The following is an 18,738-nucleotide window of genomic DNA, read 5'->3' on the forward strand; positions in this document are numbered from 1 at the left end:
TGAAGAATTAAATTTTCTATTATATCTGTTTATTAGGGATCTTTCAAAAGATTTGTACATTAATAGAGCATACATCTTCTAAATTCTTTAAAGACTAGGCTGTCTCTCCTTAAAACAGTAGTCTCTTTAAGTGACTTTAAGCTAATGTATATAATATTGTAGAATTGCTATACTTCATCTTGATATTAACATCAGTAATGTTTTTCAATTCCACAACACTAAATTTTTATTGTCTTTAAAAATATAGTTACAAATCTTTCAAAATGTAGTTGTGATTGTGTATATTCAGCCTCATCCAATGTACGTTGTTCCATTTTAAAAATTAACCTTTTTCATAGCTGCAAAAGAAGGAGCTGGTGCTGTTGATGAAGAGGACTTTATTAAAGCATTTGATGACGTCCCTGTAGTGCAGGTGAGTGAAGATATTGGAGTTTGGTTAAAAACAAGGGTAAGCTTCCCCTTCAAATTTCATTTTTCGTATATGTGATATAGGAACTCTCCCTTACTAGATAAGGTAATTTTAACTATTAAGATTACAGGAGATCTGAGGTTGCAGACTAGGAAATGTTGAAGCCTCTTGTAGCTGAAGTGAAGAGCAAAAGCCAAGTCCCAAGATGAGCTTCCAGTGAGAACTGGAGAGAAGCTGCCTACTCTAGTAAGAAGTTTGTAGGGCAGGCGACATAAAAGAGAAAATAAAATGAGTGATTAGATTAGATAAGAGAACAAAGATTCATGCTTATTTAGAGAATTTTCTTAGAAAAATTTGTAAATTTGAAGGATTTTGGTGTCTGAAAAAATTTAAAGAATGGTTTAATAAAATCTTAGTTTGTACCCGCTTGATGCTTCACTTAAGTAGCTAACAGATGAAGCAGAGATTATTTATAAGAGTTGGGGTACAGTCACATAGTTTAGGTGCTTTGTGCCTCAGTGTTGTCCATTATTGAGTGGGGTTTAATAATACTTTTCCTCATCCTACAGTCCTGTCTGTGCTTGGGATTCCTGTAGCACTTAATGTCTGTATGGGTCACTTGTTACGTGCTGCTTGATTGCCATATGTGTATAAATCAGATAACAAGCATCTTATTAGGCTCAAGTTCATCCTAAAGTCTTTGACCTTCTCAGCATGCCTCATTCTTGATTGGTTGTTCCCATACCTGTGTTACAAGTAAAATATGAAGATAAATGAGAAAGTAGATTTGAAAGTGTTTAAAGTTACAGGTATAGGATGGTGGTGTAAATAATACCAAGAGTAATACATGACTTCTGCTCACTGACTGCTTCCAAGTAGGCTTCTTTCTCTTTTGTACATGAAATCATCTGTTAAGTTTATAGTAAAGCTATGTTTGAGGCAAGGTTATCCATTCACGGACATCAAATCTAGTGGTTATATATTCACAGTGGGGAAAAAGCTCATTCTAAGACAAGTCTGTCTAGATGTGTCTAGAAGGATCTAGAAGGATCTCATAGGTCCTTCTGAAAAATGAAATGGTTTCTTTTACTACATTTACTAAATGCTTTTGACTTCATATAATTAAGAAGTAATCTTTGTTTATATTGATTGTAAATTAATTTTGCTTACAGATTTATTCCAGCCGAGACCTTGAGGAATCCATAAACAAGATTAGGGAAATATTATCTGATGACAAGCATGATTGGGAGCAAAGAGTAAATGCTGTAAGCTGTTGACTTCATGTGATTACATTTTCATTAGATTTATTTAAATACTCTAATTACTTTATTATGAAATTGGGGTATAACGCTAATGAATTTTAAGTAGTAGACATTTTAAATATAAATAGTCATATTTACGCTTTCACTTTTTACTAGAGTAACCTCACTTCTATTTCTATTTTTAAAACATCCAACTTGCACCCTTCTATATATCCCGTACTTTTGACAAAGCCTGACTGGGTTGTCTGTTGAGGGCCTGCACTCTCACTGTAGTAAAGACTGGATCCTCTGATGGTTGCCAGTAAAGCGGCTTCTTAGTGGCATGTTCAGTGTGTGTCCCTCTGTTCCTTTTTTCATATAACTTGCTAGAAAATTCTGTCCTTCTATTTTTAGAAGAGGATTAATGAAAATAAGTGGGCTAAACATTAAAATGAGGGTGTGTCTTCTCTCAGGAAAGCTGTTTCACAGTGGTTGGCTGGCAAGAAGAGAGGTGGTAAAATTGCTGTTGTATTCTGTTCCAAATTCAGACCAGCCTTTTAGTGATGCTACGGTGGGGGATTCTATAAAGAGACTGTAGATTGCTCTTTCCTTTGACTTGTTAAATAAATGGCAGAGTGGAGTGTGGGAGAAGGAAAGCTTAGGGGAGAAGCTTTTTACAAGCTAAAATGAAGGTTTTCGTTTTTTAATCATTAGCATACAATCTGTAAATACACTAAAATATTTCCAATTAAAAATACATTTTGTAGGGGGCTGGCCCCGTGGCCGAGTGGTTAAGTTCGCGCGCTCCGCTGCAGGCAGCCCAGTGTTTCGTTGGTTCGAATCCTGGGCGCGGACATGGCACTGCTCGTCAGACCACGCTGAGGCAGCGTCCCACATGCCACAACTAGAAGAACCCACAACGAAGAATACACAACTATGTACCGGGGGGCTTTGGGGAGAAAAAGGAAAAAAAAATAAAATCTTTAAAAAAAAATATACATTTTGTAGAATTGTAATATGTTTATCACAGATAGTATATTTAAAAAATTGATTTGTTCATGAGCTGGCCTGGTGGCGCAGCTGTGACGTTCGCACATTCTGCTTCGGCGGCCCAGGGTTCCCTCGTTCCCGGGTGCCGACCTATGTACCACTTGGCAAGCCGTGGTGTGGTAGGCGTCCCACATATAAAGTAGAGGAAGATGGGCACAGATGTTAGCTCATGGCTAATCTTCCTCAAAAAAAAGAAAAAGAATTGGTTTGTTCAGTGTATTAGCTAATATTTAATTGGCTGAATTCTTTTTGGAAAACTGGTTCTGTATCGTTTAACTTTGATGTTGATCTGTCATATTTGATGGCTTCTGTTGTTTCATGTATTCTGTTTTAAGAATTGTTTTCTTTCTCTCTTAATTTTTTCTTTCCCATTAGCTAAAAAAGATTAGATCTTTACTTTTGGCTGGTGCTGCTGAGTATGATAACTTCTTTCAACACTTGCGTCTTTTGGATGGAGCCTTTAAACTATCTGCTAAGGATCTGCGGTCTCAGGTAGTGCGGGAGGCTTGTATCACATTGGGGTAAGGATTGCAACGCTCCGGATTCTCACACATCCTCAAATAGCCTTGCCACAGTGCTTCAGAGATGGTTCATTGAATGTGTCCGATGGGTCTCTAATGCAGCTTCTGACTAGTCCCCAAGACCTACTCCAGTTACCTTTCTCTTAGCACTTTTACAGTATTTCCTGCCCAATTATGTAAAGTGTGGCAGATTTTAAATTTTATTCAGTGACTTAGCTCTGAAGCCTCTATTTTAAACTTGAAGCAATTATGATTAATAATATGGAAAATGAAATTGTATAAATTCTGTTTCTCACTTTTTTCATTGATTTTGCTTACAGGATATAACGTGATTATGAGAATTTTTGTTGGTTTGTTTCTAGAAGAGTACTGTAGCTATAAAGTTAAAATTAAAGATATGTACTGGAGTACAGTTTTATCCTAGCTAAACCTGTATCAGTGTTTGAAGCTAGAACTTCTGTGTTAAAAAGTATGTCAGAATATCAAAGCAGCAGCAGCGCTAAGAAAGCATTGTAGCTGTTTAAAGTTTTGGCTACAGTCCGATATTGAAGCATGAATATTATATGTTAAAAATAAAAGGGCAAAAGAAAAAAAAGGTTGAGAAAGGTTTTTCATACTTATGTTTTATTAGTATATGATCAATTTGTTTTTTGCTATTTTGAGACTGCTTAGTTGGAAATGATTTATTTAAAAAAGAAGGAGCAAACTGTTGTGCTAGTAGCTATTTGCCAAGTCCTCCAAATGCACATTGGAAATATTTTTAAATTATCTTATTTAGACCTTTGTCCTTTATCCCTAGATAGCTTTAAATTAAGGCTCTAAAATGTTGTGGTTTATATGCTTCACTGTTTGCAAGAAATATAACTACAGTCCAGTATTCATTTCTTATTGTAGGCATCTGTCATCAGTTCTGGGGAATAAATTTGACCATGGAGCTGAAGCCATTATGCCAACTATCTTTAATTTAATTCCAAACAGTGCCAAAATTATGGCTACTTCTGGTGTTGTAGCTGTTAGGTTAATCATTCGGGTAAGTATGTTTTGAGACCATACATAGAGTAAGCAAGTGGTAAATATTGGTGGTTGATAAGTGATATTAGAGACATTTTTCATTAGAGTGATTACGTATAGTTGGAATCATGTTGTAATACAACATTGGCCTTTTATTCCCCACTTAATTATAGCATAGAGCCCTTTACATTCCATAATGTGAATTATGGACATGGTGTATAGTTACTGAGGTGTTGATCATTGACTGACTCATCATGAGTTTTAAATATTTGAACATCTGCATCTGCTTCTGTTGAGACTCTTTTCTTTGTGTCTGCAGGTATCACTCGCATTCTTCCCTCCTTAATCCATTTTAGGTCTTTGTATTGTGGTTTTGTTATTCCCCTAAAATTTTAATTTAATTATTTGCATATAAGCACAGAAACAAAATATTCTCTTCAGTTAAGTTTTCTAAATACTTATTTAAATTTAAATAATTACCCAAGTAATTTACATACAAGTTTCAGTAAAACCTAGTAGTTCACAAAGGCTTAAAATGAAAGTTCTCCACGTCACCTCCTCCCCGCCTTCAGATCCCTTTTTCCGAAAACCAACCCTTGAGACTGGGGCTGGATGGCGTTAACTGAAATCTATCCAGAGCACTCCTGGTTATTGTGGGTTACTCACTTTGTATTATTTCTTGTTCTTACTGTTTACACTGCCTACTTCAAACATTACATCCAAAGCCATCATTGGACATTTTCGTTGAAGCAATATCAAAATGTATTGGTCCGCTGACCCCTTTTGACCTCACTCAGATCTCGACTGCTCAGATTGTTTAGACTTCATGCCAATGATTTGTTTTGATTTTGGACTTAAGTATGTATCATTGTGTTGTCCGTTTTGGCTTTGTAATACAGTTTTGTCAGGGCCTTTGGCAATATCCAATGAAATTCTTCTTCCTTTGTAAACTTAATTCTGAATATGTAAATGCTAATAGGTAGTTAGGGAGGAAGTAGTTGTCTTTTGTTTTATTTTTGTGTTTTCAAGTGTTCACTTCTGTCTTCTGTTGTTCTTCACAGCACACACACATCCCTAGGCTGATACCTGTCATAACAAGCAACTGTACCTCCAAGTCTGTTGCAGTTAGAAGGTAAATTTTGAAACAGTTTCCTCATTACTTTGGAATTGTTTAAAAACCAAAACAAATTCCAGATTTCCCTCCCTAGAAAAAAGTTCATGTTTGAAATAATATTATGTAAGATTGCTATAATGAATGCCTTTGGATTGAAGGATCATGATCTCCAAATAGGCTGGAAAGTAAATTGGGACAACTGTTATTTTTGCATTTGTGCATGTGTATGTGTGTGTGCGTGAGAGTGTGTGTGTGTGTGTGTGTGTGAGTGAGTCAGTTGGGCTATTTGGAGGGAGAAAGGGAGAGGACCCACTATGCATCTTTTCTTGAGATAGTCCCTCTGCCTCTGTCATTGGTGTACCTCATTCTCTGAATGAAGGCAGTAACTACAAGCAAGAAAAAAACATTGTAACAATTAATGTCAGTTATTTAATATTAACATAGCTAGGAGGAGGTCTATGTTGTTTGCATCTTCTGATATTGATTTCTGAAATTCTGAATCCTGACCAGTCATTTGCTTCTGCTACACAGCTGTGGGAGATATGCTCAGAAAATACAACCTGCGTGGCTAGCTAGGGCTTTGTTCCCAAGTCCCTGTCTTGTCTCGTGTCCTGGTGAGCTGCCCTAGGCCACATGTGAGGGATGAGGGCTCTTCTAGCTGGGATCTGTGATTCTGGACTGTTGAGTCACAGAGTCTTTTGAGAGTCTATTATATCTTCCTAGGAAAATGCAAATACACAGAAAAGTTTTGTGTAGAGTTTTGAGGGGATTCGTGGCCATCGCTGAAGCCTCTCGATGGACTGTATCAGGAGCTTTATAGGGTAAATTAATGGCAGGCCTGGGCAGCGGGCTCTTGGCTGCATTCTTGTAGTTCTGCATCTTCATCCTTGTCCAGTGAAAGGGCCCTTCACTCTAGGGCTTAGAGCCCAGTTTGCCTCAGTCGCGTGTTGCTTCCCTCCTTTCCCAGGGTGTCATGTTGGTCCTGCCATGTTCCACGGGTCGGAGACCCTCCTGAGCATGAGGTGACCCCACATCCATCTTAGTAACAGCTCTATGGAAGGCATAAGGGGGAAAAGGGGAATAATTCAACTATGTAAAGCCAGGAAAAAAGAAATTTGCTCCTTCCACTGAAAAAGCTTAACTTCTAACTGCATGGCTCAATTGTATATCTCTGAGGAATGCACTGTGCCCTTGACCCACAGTTCAGCTTCTTGGGATAGAGAGGATCAGCTTCAGCGCCCCCTAGAGATGAGAGTGTAATGTCGGCAAGGTAAAGGGATGATAGTGAACTTCCGAACCTGACAGACTTCCGTCGAAGCGTTGCCTCCTCCCTCTTACTAGTTGTTTGACGTGTTAGGAAGGAGAGTACCCCTGTGCAGAGTTGTTCTGTGGATTCACGGTCATTTTGGGAAACAGGGTTTGACACTTAGTGAAAGCTTAATAAATTGTAACCATTATTAGAATTTGTTGCTCCTGCTGGTTTTTATCATCTCTATTTTTGTAGATTCTCAAGAGAAATTCAGAATGTGTTTTTCCTTTGTGTAAGGCAGAGTTCCTTCAATGAAGTGACACAGATCATTGTGGAACACTACAGGAGGTTTAGTGTTTTAGTCAGCTCAGGCTGCCATAACAACATACTGTACACTGGGTGGCTTAAACAACGGAAATTTATTTTCTCACAGTTCTGGAGGCTGGAAGTCCCAGATCAGGGTGCTAGCATGGTTGGGTTCCAGTGAGGGTGGCTTGTGGATGGTTACCTTCTTGCTGTCTTCACATGGTAGAGAGAGTGCACTCTCTTGTGTTTCTTCTTAGAAGGGCACTAATCCTATCATGAAAGCCTGACTCTCACGACTTCATGTGAACCTCATGACCTCCAAAGGCCCCATCTCCAAATACCATCATATTGGGGATTAGGGCTTCAACATAGGAATTTTGAGGGAACACTGTTCAGTCCATAGTATTTAATGATTCTGGCCTCTGGCACTAGATATGAGTAGCAACCTGCAATCACTGTGACAGTAGAAATGCCACCCCTTCACCGATTTCTGAACCACACACTCAGATTGCTCTTCTTATATTTAGTTAGAGTGAATGTCAGTCAGAACCATGTGTCTTAACACTGAAAGAAGTAGTAGGGACCATCTGGCCCAGAGCCTCTTGCTTTCAGGAAGGTGAACAAAGCCGAAGAGTTCACCATAACCAAGGCAGTGCACTTTTGTCATGTGTTCAACCTGTACCTAGCTTTGCTTCGTAGAATTGGCAAGAGATGGGTGCACAATCTCCCTGCCTCTGAGAAGTTTATAATTTAGTTGGGGAGATTAAAAACATGAATGCAAAGCAATGTAAGAGTGAATTACAACGTGTTTTGTGGATTTAAGAGTTCATAGAGGATAGTGATTAAAACCAGCTGATATATACCCAAGAAGCTTCATAGACAAGTTGAAAATTGAACTGCTTTTTGAATGATGAATAGGTGAAGAAAAGAGACAAGAAAAATCTAGACCAGGAAATGACCTGGGGAAAAGGGTAGAAGTAGAATAAACACGGCCTAGGTTGTGGCAGAGTGGGGAAAGCGACAGTGAGGAAGGCTGTGGGCGTAGGTCAGTGTCTTTCCTTAGAGAGGGTTTGCTTTGCATGCCCCCGTGCCTGCACTGTTACCAGCCCTAGGACTGAGTTCAATATCTCTCCTGTGTGGTCCTGGCACACGGTAATTATCTCTTGTCTGTCTTTCTGTCTTGCTGGATTGTGTCTTGGTTACCAGTGTATCTCTACTATCTAGCACAGTGTAAGAGTTTATTAATGATTTATTGAGTGAGTAATTGTACAGATTATGAGGTTTTGAATTGGGAGGATCATGGGAGAGTAAGTCTGGTCATTAGAGAGATTACCTTCTGATTTGTTTCCTTGAATGGATTCCTAAAACTGTTAAGATTTACTTCTACAAAGATAGATATCCTGGACTTCAGAAAAAGGCAATTATAAAGAGGTAGGACCCAAAGTGGTGATGTAATCCAAAGAAAATGAGACCGGAATTGTTTTTGTGCACAGATCAGGCCACAAAAGATCACAAAAGTGAAAAGGCTTGAAAAGAAAGGATTTGAAAGATTAAAAAGAGGAAAATAGCTAAGTAGCTACTGAAAATCTATTTGAAGCACTACCTAGGACCTTCTTAGCAGGAACACTTGGCGAGCACTGTTTTTCAGGGTGTTTTTTACTTTTTTTGTGCAAGACAGTCTGTGAAATTAATGCAAAGACCAGTTGCCTGATTCTGTAATTACGCTCATCTTTTGTGCATTCTGTACTAATGTGTTATTTGAGGGAGTTTAAAAACAAATGACAGTGACGCACCCTCTCAGTAATGTTACCGTGAAGCTCACATTTCTGATTTGAAGGGAAATCTTGTATCCTGTCCCTTATCCCTATGATTTTTCTTTTTGACTACTGTAGATGCTTAATTATTTTCATTTGCTTTGGTTTTCGATCAATTTTGATTCCATATTTATGTTCCATTTTGTGAATCATTAAAATTAGAAGAAATATACCAAGTCGAAATAGTAATGTTGGGTCACTCAAGAAAAAAGCTCTTATTTTTACTAACATACAAATTACTAAGTTACATATTTTTTTCTTCGTCATTTTCAGGCGCTGTTTTGAATTTTTAGATTTACTTTTACAAGAATGGCAAACACATTCACTGGAACGGTGAGCATCTGATTTGCTGTTTTTTTCCTCTGAATTCCATCTTGAGATTTAATGCCTCAGTAAGTGGTCCAACCCACTTGCTATAAAAAAATGAAGAAATCTAAACATTTGGCCATGACTACTTGTGTTATTTCTGCTGATGTGGAGCACATAATATTGGCAGCAGCTTGTAGTGAGTTTCATTGAGTTAAATGTTAGTGCGCCCAGAGATGTGGACAGATGTGCACCATGGGAACTACAGAGCCAGGATTCACTCTAGTGACTGATCCTGCTGCGTGACATTCCCGTCAGTTCCAACAAGGTCAGTGTTTAAAGCTGCTCTCAGTAGGTAAGGTGTAACTCTCAAGTCCTTAAAGAAATTTCACTCGTTTCAAAGTTTTCTTTTTGATCCCTTTGTATCAGAAAGTCAGCAATTTTCTCTTTATTCAGGTTGGTTTAAGTTTCACATCAGGATGAAAAGTAGAGTTATGGTAGAATTCTTGAAGAAGCACGTCTCTATTAATTTTGAGATTCACTCTTTGCCATTTTTAGTTCCTATCAATTGTAGGTGCCTGCTATTCTTTCTGAGTTAAATTTGGAGACAATAGATGACATTGTGCCACTCGTTTTTTAATGGTATGTCGTATAGTTTGTGAAGAACTTTACAGCTATTAAATGTTTTATTAGTAGTGGAATTTTAATAAATTGAGGACTCCTGGGAGTCCTGTTCCATACAGCAGTGGTCAGAGATGAAGCAAAGCCAAGCCTCCCAGAGGCCAAATTTCCTCTGAGGATTTGTGAATCTAGAAGATAGTCACACATTTTCTTCCAATACTTTTTTGTTCTTTAGTCTGTTAGTTTTAGAATTAGAAGTGGAAGGTGGGAGGACGGATTTAATAGGGGGACAGGTGAGTAGAACAGAAAAGCATGGAGAACTCAGATGTAGTCTCATGCATTCATCACCTCCCGGCTCAGCCTCAGCCGCTTAGCTGGCTGCTCACTAAATGTTTATTGTACGCCTGAAGGTAAGGAGGCACAGACCTGGAATGGGCTGGTAGAGTTGGTAGCTGATTTTGTTCTGTCAAACTATTCATTCTGATCATTTCCCTTTTCTTAAAACTTTGTTAAATATTTGATGAGACAGTTTGTTGATTTCTTCTCAGCAAGGGTAGAACATGACGAAAGAGAATACCTATTTATAAAATGGTTACATCATTTTATAAAATTGTTCATGTTACATAGTGGAACTTGAAAAAATACTCTGTTTAATTACAGAAATGTGATATAGTTAGTTTCTTTCGTATTAAGATTATTATTATCTCATTATAATTTCCATAGAAACTAGCTCTGACCATGGAAAAATAGGGTTTTTTTGTTTGGATTCATAAAAGATTGGGCTAAATAAGTTTGGCCTGAAAAACAATCGGCTTGTATTAAAAAATATCACACAAGACAGTAGGGTCTTTGGGTACTTCGGTGGGGGTGGGGTAGGGCTGGAGGTAGGGTATTGGCACAGAATTAGGGGTTAGAAGATCTGCAGGGTGTTCTGATTTTCCAAATGGCATGTTAGTTGACTCACTTGGTGCAAAGGCCCTAAGTTCTACGTTGCCATTTTGAAGTTATTTCTCCTACTTGTTTTCATCCACGTAAAACCATATATTAATGATTGTTACTGTTTCTTCTCTAAATATCTAGACACATATCAGTATTAGCTGAAACAATAAAGAAGGGAATACATGATGCTGACTCTGAAGCAAGGATAGAAGCCAGAAAGTAAGTGTTTATTGTACATCACTTTATTTTATTTTGAGGAAGATTGTCCCTGAGCTAACATCTGTTCCCTTCTTCCTCTGTTTTGTATGTGGGACACCACCACAGCATGGTTTGATGAGCGGTGCATAGGTCTGCACCTGGGATCTGAACCTGTGAACCCTGGGCCACTGAAGTGGAACCCGCGAACTTAATCACTATGCCCCTGTACACCCCTTTTTTTATTCACTACTTTTATATTTCAGATGCATTGTCTACATTGCCTTGTTAAAAACTCATTAAGTTACATGAACATGTTTCATTAATCATGACTTAAATAAACATGACTTCGAAAGGCCATTTGGAAGTACTTCTGTGGTTTTTTGTTTAGCCAGTTGTTCAGTGCCCAGGCCTGAAAGACTGATTGATATTATTTGAATATAAACAGGACTGAGGTACACAACAGAATGCTCATTTTTAAATTTATGAAAAAGTATTACATTTCATCAGAAAAGCACTAGTATACATGCTCAGTGTATTATCTTCCTCATTAAGCTCTGTTAAAGCCAAGTCGTAATCTAAAGCGACTTTTTGATTTACGCTGAAAGATCACGATCGTGGGGATTCTTTCCTGTGGTCACCCCTGTGCAGGTATCAGTGACTGCTTGGGAAGTGTGAGTCATGGTGAGGGAGGTGGATTGAGCCGATGCTTGGGAGTGTCACAGTGGTAGCTGGCTATTGCCATCTCACGTTTGAGGCAGTTTTGCCCTTAGGACTGGCTGTGCTCCAGTGATGTGGCTATGGCCCCCTACATGCACTACCTCCCTTGGGATAATTTTGCCACTGTGACCGTAAATACCAGACATTTGATGCTATGACTTACTCTCTTGTGGGCAGTGCATAGATAAGTGCAGCTAGTTTTGCACCTGTGATTGTTTCTTTTTATTTTTTTAGTTGACCAACTCTTCTAATTGACAGAGGTTAAAATCTGTTCTTACTAGCCTGGAAGATTGTTTTCCTTAGCTGCATTAATACATCTGCTGAAGTCCTTATTGCTTTTTGACTGATCTCCATTAAATTATATTTCCATGGTTTCTGAGTTTTCTGGAGGACCTCACTATAGCATTGAAGTGTTTACTCTAGTCTCATCTTGGGTATTTCCTGCCAAAATAAGCAACATAGTTAATAGTTGCTAAAAACTCTTGGGAATGGATTTGTTAATGATTATATGCTGTTTTTATCCTTGTGTTGTATTCTCCCCCTGCCCAATTTTTTCCAGTTTTTTAAGTTAGAATGCAACACAGATTTCAAGTAGCTCTTTCCATTCTCTTTTGAACATTTTATCTAAGGCAATTTCAGATACTTCCAGTCAATGAGTGTCAAATTCCCTTCGTAAAAGCTACCAATAATGAGCCTCTCCTGTGTTCTAGGTATAGTTCTAGATGTTTTAGCTGCATCTTCTCCAAGCCTCCCAAATCTTGCAGGTTAGGTCCTTTCATTTCCATTTTATAACTGAGACTGAGCTTCAGAGAAGTTTAATAACTTGCCTCATGTCAAACAGCTAGTGAATTGTGAGGTCAGGATTCCTCCCAGGCCTCCTTTGTTCACACTCTCTTCCTTATAGCATGCTGCTGCTAGTAGCAGGTAGACTGCAGATTCCAGTCCTTGAAGAGGTGGTGTGGTGTCCTCCAGAGCTCAGTGAAATATCTGTTATGATCCACTGACCATAACAGGAAACCGTTTTGTATGTGTCCCCTAGGTGTTACTGGGGTTTCCACAGTCACTTCAGCAGAGAAGCTGAGCACCTGTACCACACCTTGGAGTCCTCCTACCAGAAAGCGCTGCAGTCCCATTTGAAGAACTCGGACAGCATCGTGTCTCTGCCACAATCCGATCGCTCGTCTTCTAGCTCTCAAGAGAGTCTGAAGTAAGGAATTCAGCTGTGCTTTTCCTTATTTTGAGATTTTGTATTTAAAGATTTCCTGCACAAGAACACAAATTCTAGCTGTAATTTTTGCGGATGTGTGCCTGTTATAGTTCCCCCATCTTAAGATGGATTCTGGCACTAAGTGAGATACTGTGGGGAATGGTAAGAAACAAGTTGCTTTGGTCTTATCATAAGTAATAGTTAGATAAATTTATATAGTCGTCCTAGAATATAGTTTACGAGTAACACACGTGAATTTTTCTTAGACGATGTAAGTGTTAACCTGGACACAAGTTTGGAAAGAGAGGGTATTCAAAACTTAGGACTTAATGTATAATGATCTTCAATCTATATTTCTAATTTCTGTCTCGAGTTATGAGTTCCCTGTATGTTTGGAAGATACAAACATGTGGATAGCTGTTTGAAATTAGGGGTTTATAAGATGTGGTCTAAATCACCTGAAAAATTCTGAAAACTCTGAAATAATTCTTATCATAACTTCCTGTTGTGACGTGTACTTGCTTTAATGCAGATAAAGTGCAAATTTGATAATAGACACATGTATACCTTTGTTTTCAGTCGGCCGCTCTCTGCCAAAAGAAGTCCTACTGGAAGTACCGCCTCTAGAGGTAAGACTGGCAGCCGTGGAGAAGGCTGTCCAGGGGAGGCCTCTGTTTCTTAACCTCAGGTGGGCTGTTCTACCCCTAGAGGCTGCTCAGTTGCTGGAAGCCAAGGGCCTGCTCTCAGGTCCCTCTCAGGTTTGCAGAGTGTGCTGCTCTGCGCTCCCACTGTCCCCAGCAGAGCTCCACTTTCCCAGGGGCCCATCACTGTGAGGAAGACATTGTCGGGATGACTTCGGCAGGAGAAATTGAGCTCTGTGACCTGTCCTCACTCCAGCATGTGAATACTACCACAAGTAGTGCCACTCCTTCGCTCTGGTCACTTAGCAAGAGAGTGGAGACAGCTTGTGATGGAGATGGCTTTGAGCAGCAGCCGCAGTGCGGTGGCTGTTGGAGGTGGGAGAGTGGAATGTTTCCTGAGAGCGGGAGGGCGCCTAGGTGAGAGTGCACAGTTAGGCCACATCATGAGGAAACTGGCCAGATGTGAACAGTTTTATTATTTCATTTCTCATATTAACCAGAAATATGGTCCATTCCTTGGAGTTTGTAGTCTTTGATTACAAGAAAATAAATGTGATAGGTGTAGTATAGTTGTGGTCACTTTTAGTTTCCTTCAGCATTGGCTGAACTCTGTCTTCAGTGACCAGGAGCAACTGTTGGTCAGCACTTATGTGCTCCAGTGTTTGTTAAAAGTTGGTATTTGTTTTCAAGAAAAGCAAATCAAGTTTTAACAATATGTGTTTAGAATGTGTAAAGTCAGGTCCTTACTGTCGTTTCCTCTTCGCCACTAAAGCTTCTACAGTTAGTACCAAATCTGTGTCAACGACTGGATCCCTCCAGCGGTCTCGAAGTGATATTGACGTGAACGCAGCTGCCAGTGCCAAATCCAAAGTATCCGCGGCTTCAGGCGCTGCACCTTTCAGCTCTGCCGCAGCCTTGCCTCCAGGGTCATACGCATCCTTAGGTAACCAGACCTCCCACCGTTCCCCCTGTTCTGCTGTTCCAGATGCCTCTGCTCAAACTTATTTATGTAGCAAATTACCAAAAACCATTTTAGAGGAAATTCTCACTGTTGTAGGGCTGATAGTTAAGTATAAGTAACTCTGCACTGATTGCTGGTTAACAGCCACTGTTTCTTGAGTGTTCCCTTTCTCTGGAGCATCATCCTTTTTAGTGACAAGTAAGTACACTGGTGCTCTCACAGCATGTGGCACTGAGCACGGCCTTCCTTCAGCTTCATTTCCCTCTTCATGGCAGCCCAGCCAGCACCTAAGCCACCTCCCATATTACCAAAGCTGGGTTTTCTCCCCTCCTGACATCGATGGGAGCAGAGCCAGAAGGGTTTAGTGAGGGATTCACCAAAGATAGTCATTGTAGTTAGATATTTCCCAATTTGAGAGTGTACCCGGCGTGGGGAAGCGGGGAGGGCAGGGAGGGAGAGGGACGACAACAAGCAGGACCTCTGGAGGAATGTGGTGGCCTTGATCACCAGCATAAGCATGTTGTACAACAGTGTAGTCCTTCCCTGTGTCATCTTGGGAGGAGCATGCGCTTATCCTAATGAGAGCCCAAAAGATGAAAAAAAGTTATTTTCCAAAGAACTAGTATCTGACAGAGTGGTAAGTCAGTTTTTCAGCAGACACTTAACACCTACACTCTGTAGGGCTAATGGTTTATTTCATTTTATTTTTGTTAAGAGCAAAGTCGTTTCAAGCATAAATCTGATGACTTAGCTGGATTGGTTTTACTTTGGGTTTTATAGAAATTAATACAATTTAAACTTCATGAAACATTGAGACTGAATTGATTGTGTGGTTTACAAACTAATTCCAAAGTCAGTTCTAAAACTAATGTTCTAACAATGTTTTGAGCATGGAAGCCCAGTGAGAGAATACCAAGAGAAGATTACTGGGCCTGCCATTTATTAGCTGGGTAACTTTGAGCAGGCCACGGAATCTTTGAGTCTGTTTTCTCCAGCCATCAATTAGTTGTAATAATAGCCACCTAACTCAGATATATGATAGGGATAAGTGGAATTAAAAGTCCTTTGTAAGCTATTATCCTATATAGTGAAAGAAACTGTGATGGTGATAGGAACGTTATTAATTTGAAAGGTTCTGGAACGTTTGTTATATCAGTCTTGTTTTCTCTGCGGTAAAATACCTCATACATAGATGCATTTTGATTGGGAAGAAATCCAATAAGAGCTCTCCTTTTCTACCTTTCTAATGTTAATTATTGTAACATTACATGTGAGTGTTTATGCTGCTATGTTGATGTGTAATCATTGAGTAAAGGAGACATCAGAACTCCGCTGTCCTATGGTGAAGTAGTTCTGTTATTTTACTTCCATTTTTTTAGTACTTACCTGTGTTTCAATACATTTAATCCACCTTGAGTATTTGTAATTAGTATTTGTTTCATTGCTTGGAAACGAGTAAAAACCAGCTTTGGAGTACTCAGTAGTCTTTGTTTTTCTGTGCACATTTGGGATATTATACAATAGACCATGTAGACTTCCCTCAGTGCTGGTAAAAGCACTCGGGTCATTTGGTCTAATGATACAGAACTGACCTTTTAGAAGCACCGATGATACGTTTTCAGCCTAGTGTTCCCTTTTCAGATAACAAGACTGGAATATTCCCATTCTCTTACTATTTCCTGAAACTGTACCTCTACTTTCCTTATGTCCAAAACAACAAAAAGCAGAAAACCCCCTAAAATAGAATGTAATCCTACTGAGAAGTTGTTAGAATTACTATTTAGATTGACACATTACATCTGTGCAGAAGTGTAGCATTAAAGCTGATGATCCTTTTCCAAACTTCTAGAGTCCAGACACCTGAGGGAAGATACGGAGTCCGTAGGCCTTGACGCAGGTACCATGCTGTACAGCTTTGCTGCTCAACGTGTAGTTGGGATAGGCGTTGCTGGAGCCAGCCTCTCTGAGCTTCTTACTTGCCTCTGCCCTTTGGGTGACCCTTTAGGATTTTAGTTTTCAGTTTTTCCTTACCATTCTGCTAGTACTTTGTTCTAAGAAAAAGGAGCTCTGAAGAGGATGAGAGTTGGCTAAAATAAGCAATAGCAATCACTCGACCGACTGAGGCACTACCCTGGGTTGCCCTTTTTTCTTTTGTTTTCCAAAGGCAAAAGCACATCGTACCAAGCTGATTTCAACATAAGGCGCACCTACTTGCTTCAGACTCTGCTTTGCTGTTGAAATGGTTTCCTTTTAATTTTATTTTAAATTGTACTTTTGCTTTTTAAGTAGCTAATAACATTCTGCTTTTTAATTTTCTTAATGTTACTAACTGTTCCCTATTATCCCTTCCCTTGTTTTTTAATTTGCTTAAAGATGGTACTGCCACTAAAGCGGAGGGTAAGCGGTTTGTTTCTGTGATTGAGGTGTGTCTTACTTTCACCGGTCCTCTGTCCTCACCGAGTGTTGCCTGGCGCCACTTGTCCTCACCAAGGTCCCTGCATGAGACGTTGCACGCTATTCCCTCCACTCTTCTTCATTCTGTTTCCACTGGACTTTTGCCCCACCTCTACCTTAATTCTCCTCTCCTTTCTTATTCAGTCGTTGCTCTTGTGAATTTTGACACTTAAGTATGTTGTCCGTACGTGGTTTTTTAGTGCTGAGCCCGCACTGGGGAGGAGCGTTCATGTGACCTTGTATGCTAGTCTTCATGGGCTGCTTGTCTCAGATTGTATTACTTCTGAAGCTTTGTTTCCTTCTCTTTACTTTTGTGCTTTTGTGGGCCTCTCAGGATTTGCCTTTCCTGTTTTGAAAATAAATTTCAGTGTCATTTATTCAGGTTAAAGGCTGATAACGGTTTTCTACCAGGTAATTTGTAGAAATTTTTTAAAATACTTTTCTATCTCCTAAAGATGCTACTGAATTATATGATACCATTTTTATTTGTGTCACTGACACATACCCATTCATTCATTTACTCTCATTCATCCGTTCATCAATCATGTATTGACTGCCTTCTTTGTGCCATGTTCCATAGTACTACACACAAAGATATAGCATGGTAAAAGAAATATACATATCCAAATCCGCTTTGTTTTCTTTTTATGCTTTTATCAAGAAGTTCTTCCTGATTTTGCCTTATCTTTTGAATTTTAGATATAGCTATTTCAGTCTGTACAGGTCTTTGATTAGCACATACTAGACAAGATCATCCCTTTGCAAAGTCTCTAGATAGAAAGCATGACAATGCTTCAAATAATTGAAATTTAGAGGAACCTTATTTGCTTAAGATAGTGGCTTAGACACACCAACCCTCAGGATAATGATTTAACAATTAGGAACTGCTAGTCTACTTTCATATATTTTTAGCCACTCTATAAAAGACTAGCCTGCAAAGTGGACTGGATTTTATCTTAGTATATGCAGTTCACAATAGTTTTAATCCATATGCTATTTCCTAAGGAATTCATAAAGGAAAAATTAGGAATGGAATTATTTTTTAAGATGAGCATAGTCCTAAGTTTGAAGAACAAACATCTCATTGTAAAAATTACCTGGATGCTTACTAAAAGAACAGAGTCCTGGGTCCTTCCCCCTGAAAATTCTGATTACGTTTGGAAGGAGCAAGGGAATCTGAATTTTCAGCCAGCCTCACTGGTGATTCTTGGGGTTGGACAAGTTTGTGAAATGAAAAGTTTCCAAAATAAAAAACGGACAAGAAACCTATGTCATGATGAGGACCTCATTTGTGATAGTAGAAGACTGAGGCTGGGTGTGGTTTTCTTCATTTTTTAGCTGCTATGAGAATTGTATATTTCTCCTTCCCAAAGAAATGATCCTTGTATCTCCCCAGGCTAGGTGGAAGAGAAGTTGGGGGTGGAATGCAATAATGTGGTTGAAATGGAAAGTGAAGACATTACGTGGGAAATTACGTTTTTTTCCAGAATGCCCTCATTTCATATGCCTATATAACAGAATTGAAATCAGCCTGTTATTCTGCCCAGCACTAGGAATTTTTAACTTCATTTTCTTTTTATCAGTTTTCTTTTTACCAGTTTAGAATAAGATCAGAAGATTGTCGACTCATTTTTTGTGCAAGAGACTAAGAATAAGAAGTCTCTTTCTGACTCTCCTTCTGGTAGGAGAAGTGGGCCCTTAATTGTATAGAGTTCAGAATCAGACAGAAGAGAACCTTATCAAGAGACTCGCAGTGAACCTTGGTCTCTGTCCCTGGATGTGCGACTGTTGCAGGACTCGGCAGTCGGAGCTTCAAGTCTCGCGTGGTGATAGGAGGGAAAGGAGAGGTGGCCCTGGTAGACCTGTGAACTCAAGCACTCCTAGGCTGTCATTTCTGTTTCTGCAGTGAAACTTAGCAACGATGCTTAGAACAGCTGCAGATGATTATCAGAAAAAGGCAGCAGCAAATATCACTCGGC

At 39.3% G+C, this 18,738-nt stretch overlaps 1 protein-coding gene across 48 annotated transcripts in view; it reads left to right on the top strand.

Annotated features, from left to right (window-relative positions):
• CLASP1 (cytoplasmic linker associated protein 1) overlaps nt 1-18,738 on the top strand; it is a 256,363-nt gene that overhangs the window by 143,230 nt on the left and 94,395 nt on the right. For 16 of the 48 annotated variants that reach the window (XM_070240633.1, XM_070240648.1, XM_070240637.1 and 13 more), the window contains 12 exons: nt 339-412; nt 1,582-1,674; nt 3,076-3,221; nt 4,116-4,251; nt 5,294-5,364; nt 8,989-9,048; nt 10,723-10,800; nt 12,536-12,703; nt 13,283-13,332; nt 14,117-14,287; nt 16,155-16,202; nt 16,679-16,702. In XM_070240633.1, the coding sequence (XP_070096734.1) occupies nt 339-412; nt 1,582-1,674; nt 3,076-3,221; nt 4,116-4,251; nt 5,294-5,364; nt 8,989-9,048; nt 10,723-10,800; nt 12,536-12,703; nt 13,283-13,332; nt 14,117-14,287; nt 16,155-16,202; nt 16,679-16,702 (1,119 nt within the window). The remainder of the gene's footprint in view (nt 1-338; nt 413-1,581; nt 1,675-3,075; nt 3,222-4,115; nt 4,252-5,293; nt 5,365-8,988; nt 9,049-10,722; nt 10,801-12,535; nt 12,704-13,282; nt 13,333-14,116; nt 14,288-16,154; nt 16,203-16,678; nt 16,703-18,738) is intronic. The other 32 variants (XM_070240643.1, XM_070240645.1, XM_070240663.1 and 29 more) reach the window with 3 other exon arrangements.

This window comes from Equus caballus, chromosome 18 (genome assembly GCF_041296265.1).
Source record: "Equus caballus isolate H_3958 breed thoroughbred chromosome 18, TB-T2T, whole genome shotgun sequence".
NCBI lineage: Eukaryota > Metazoa > Chordata > Mammalia > Perissodactyla > Equidae > Equus > Equus caballus.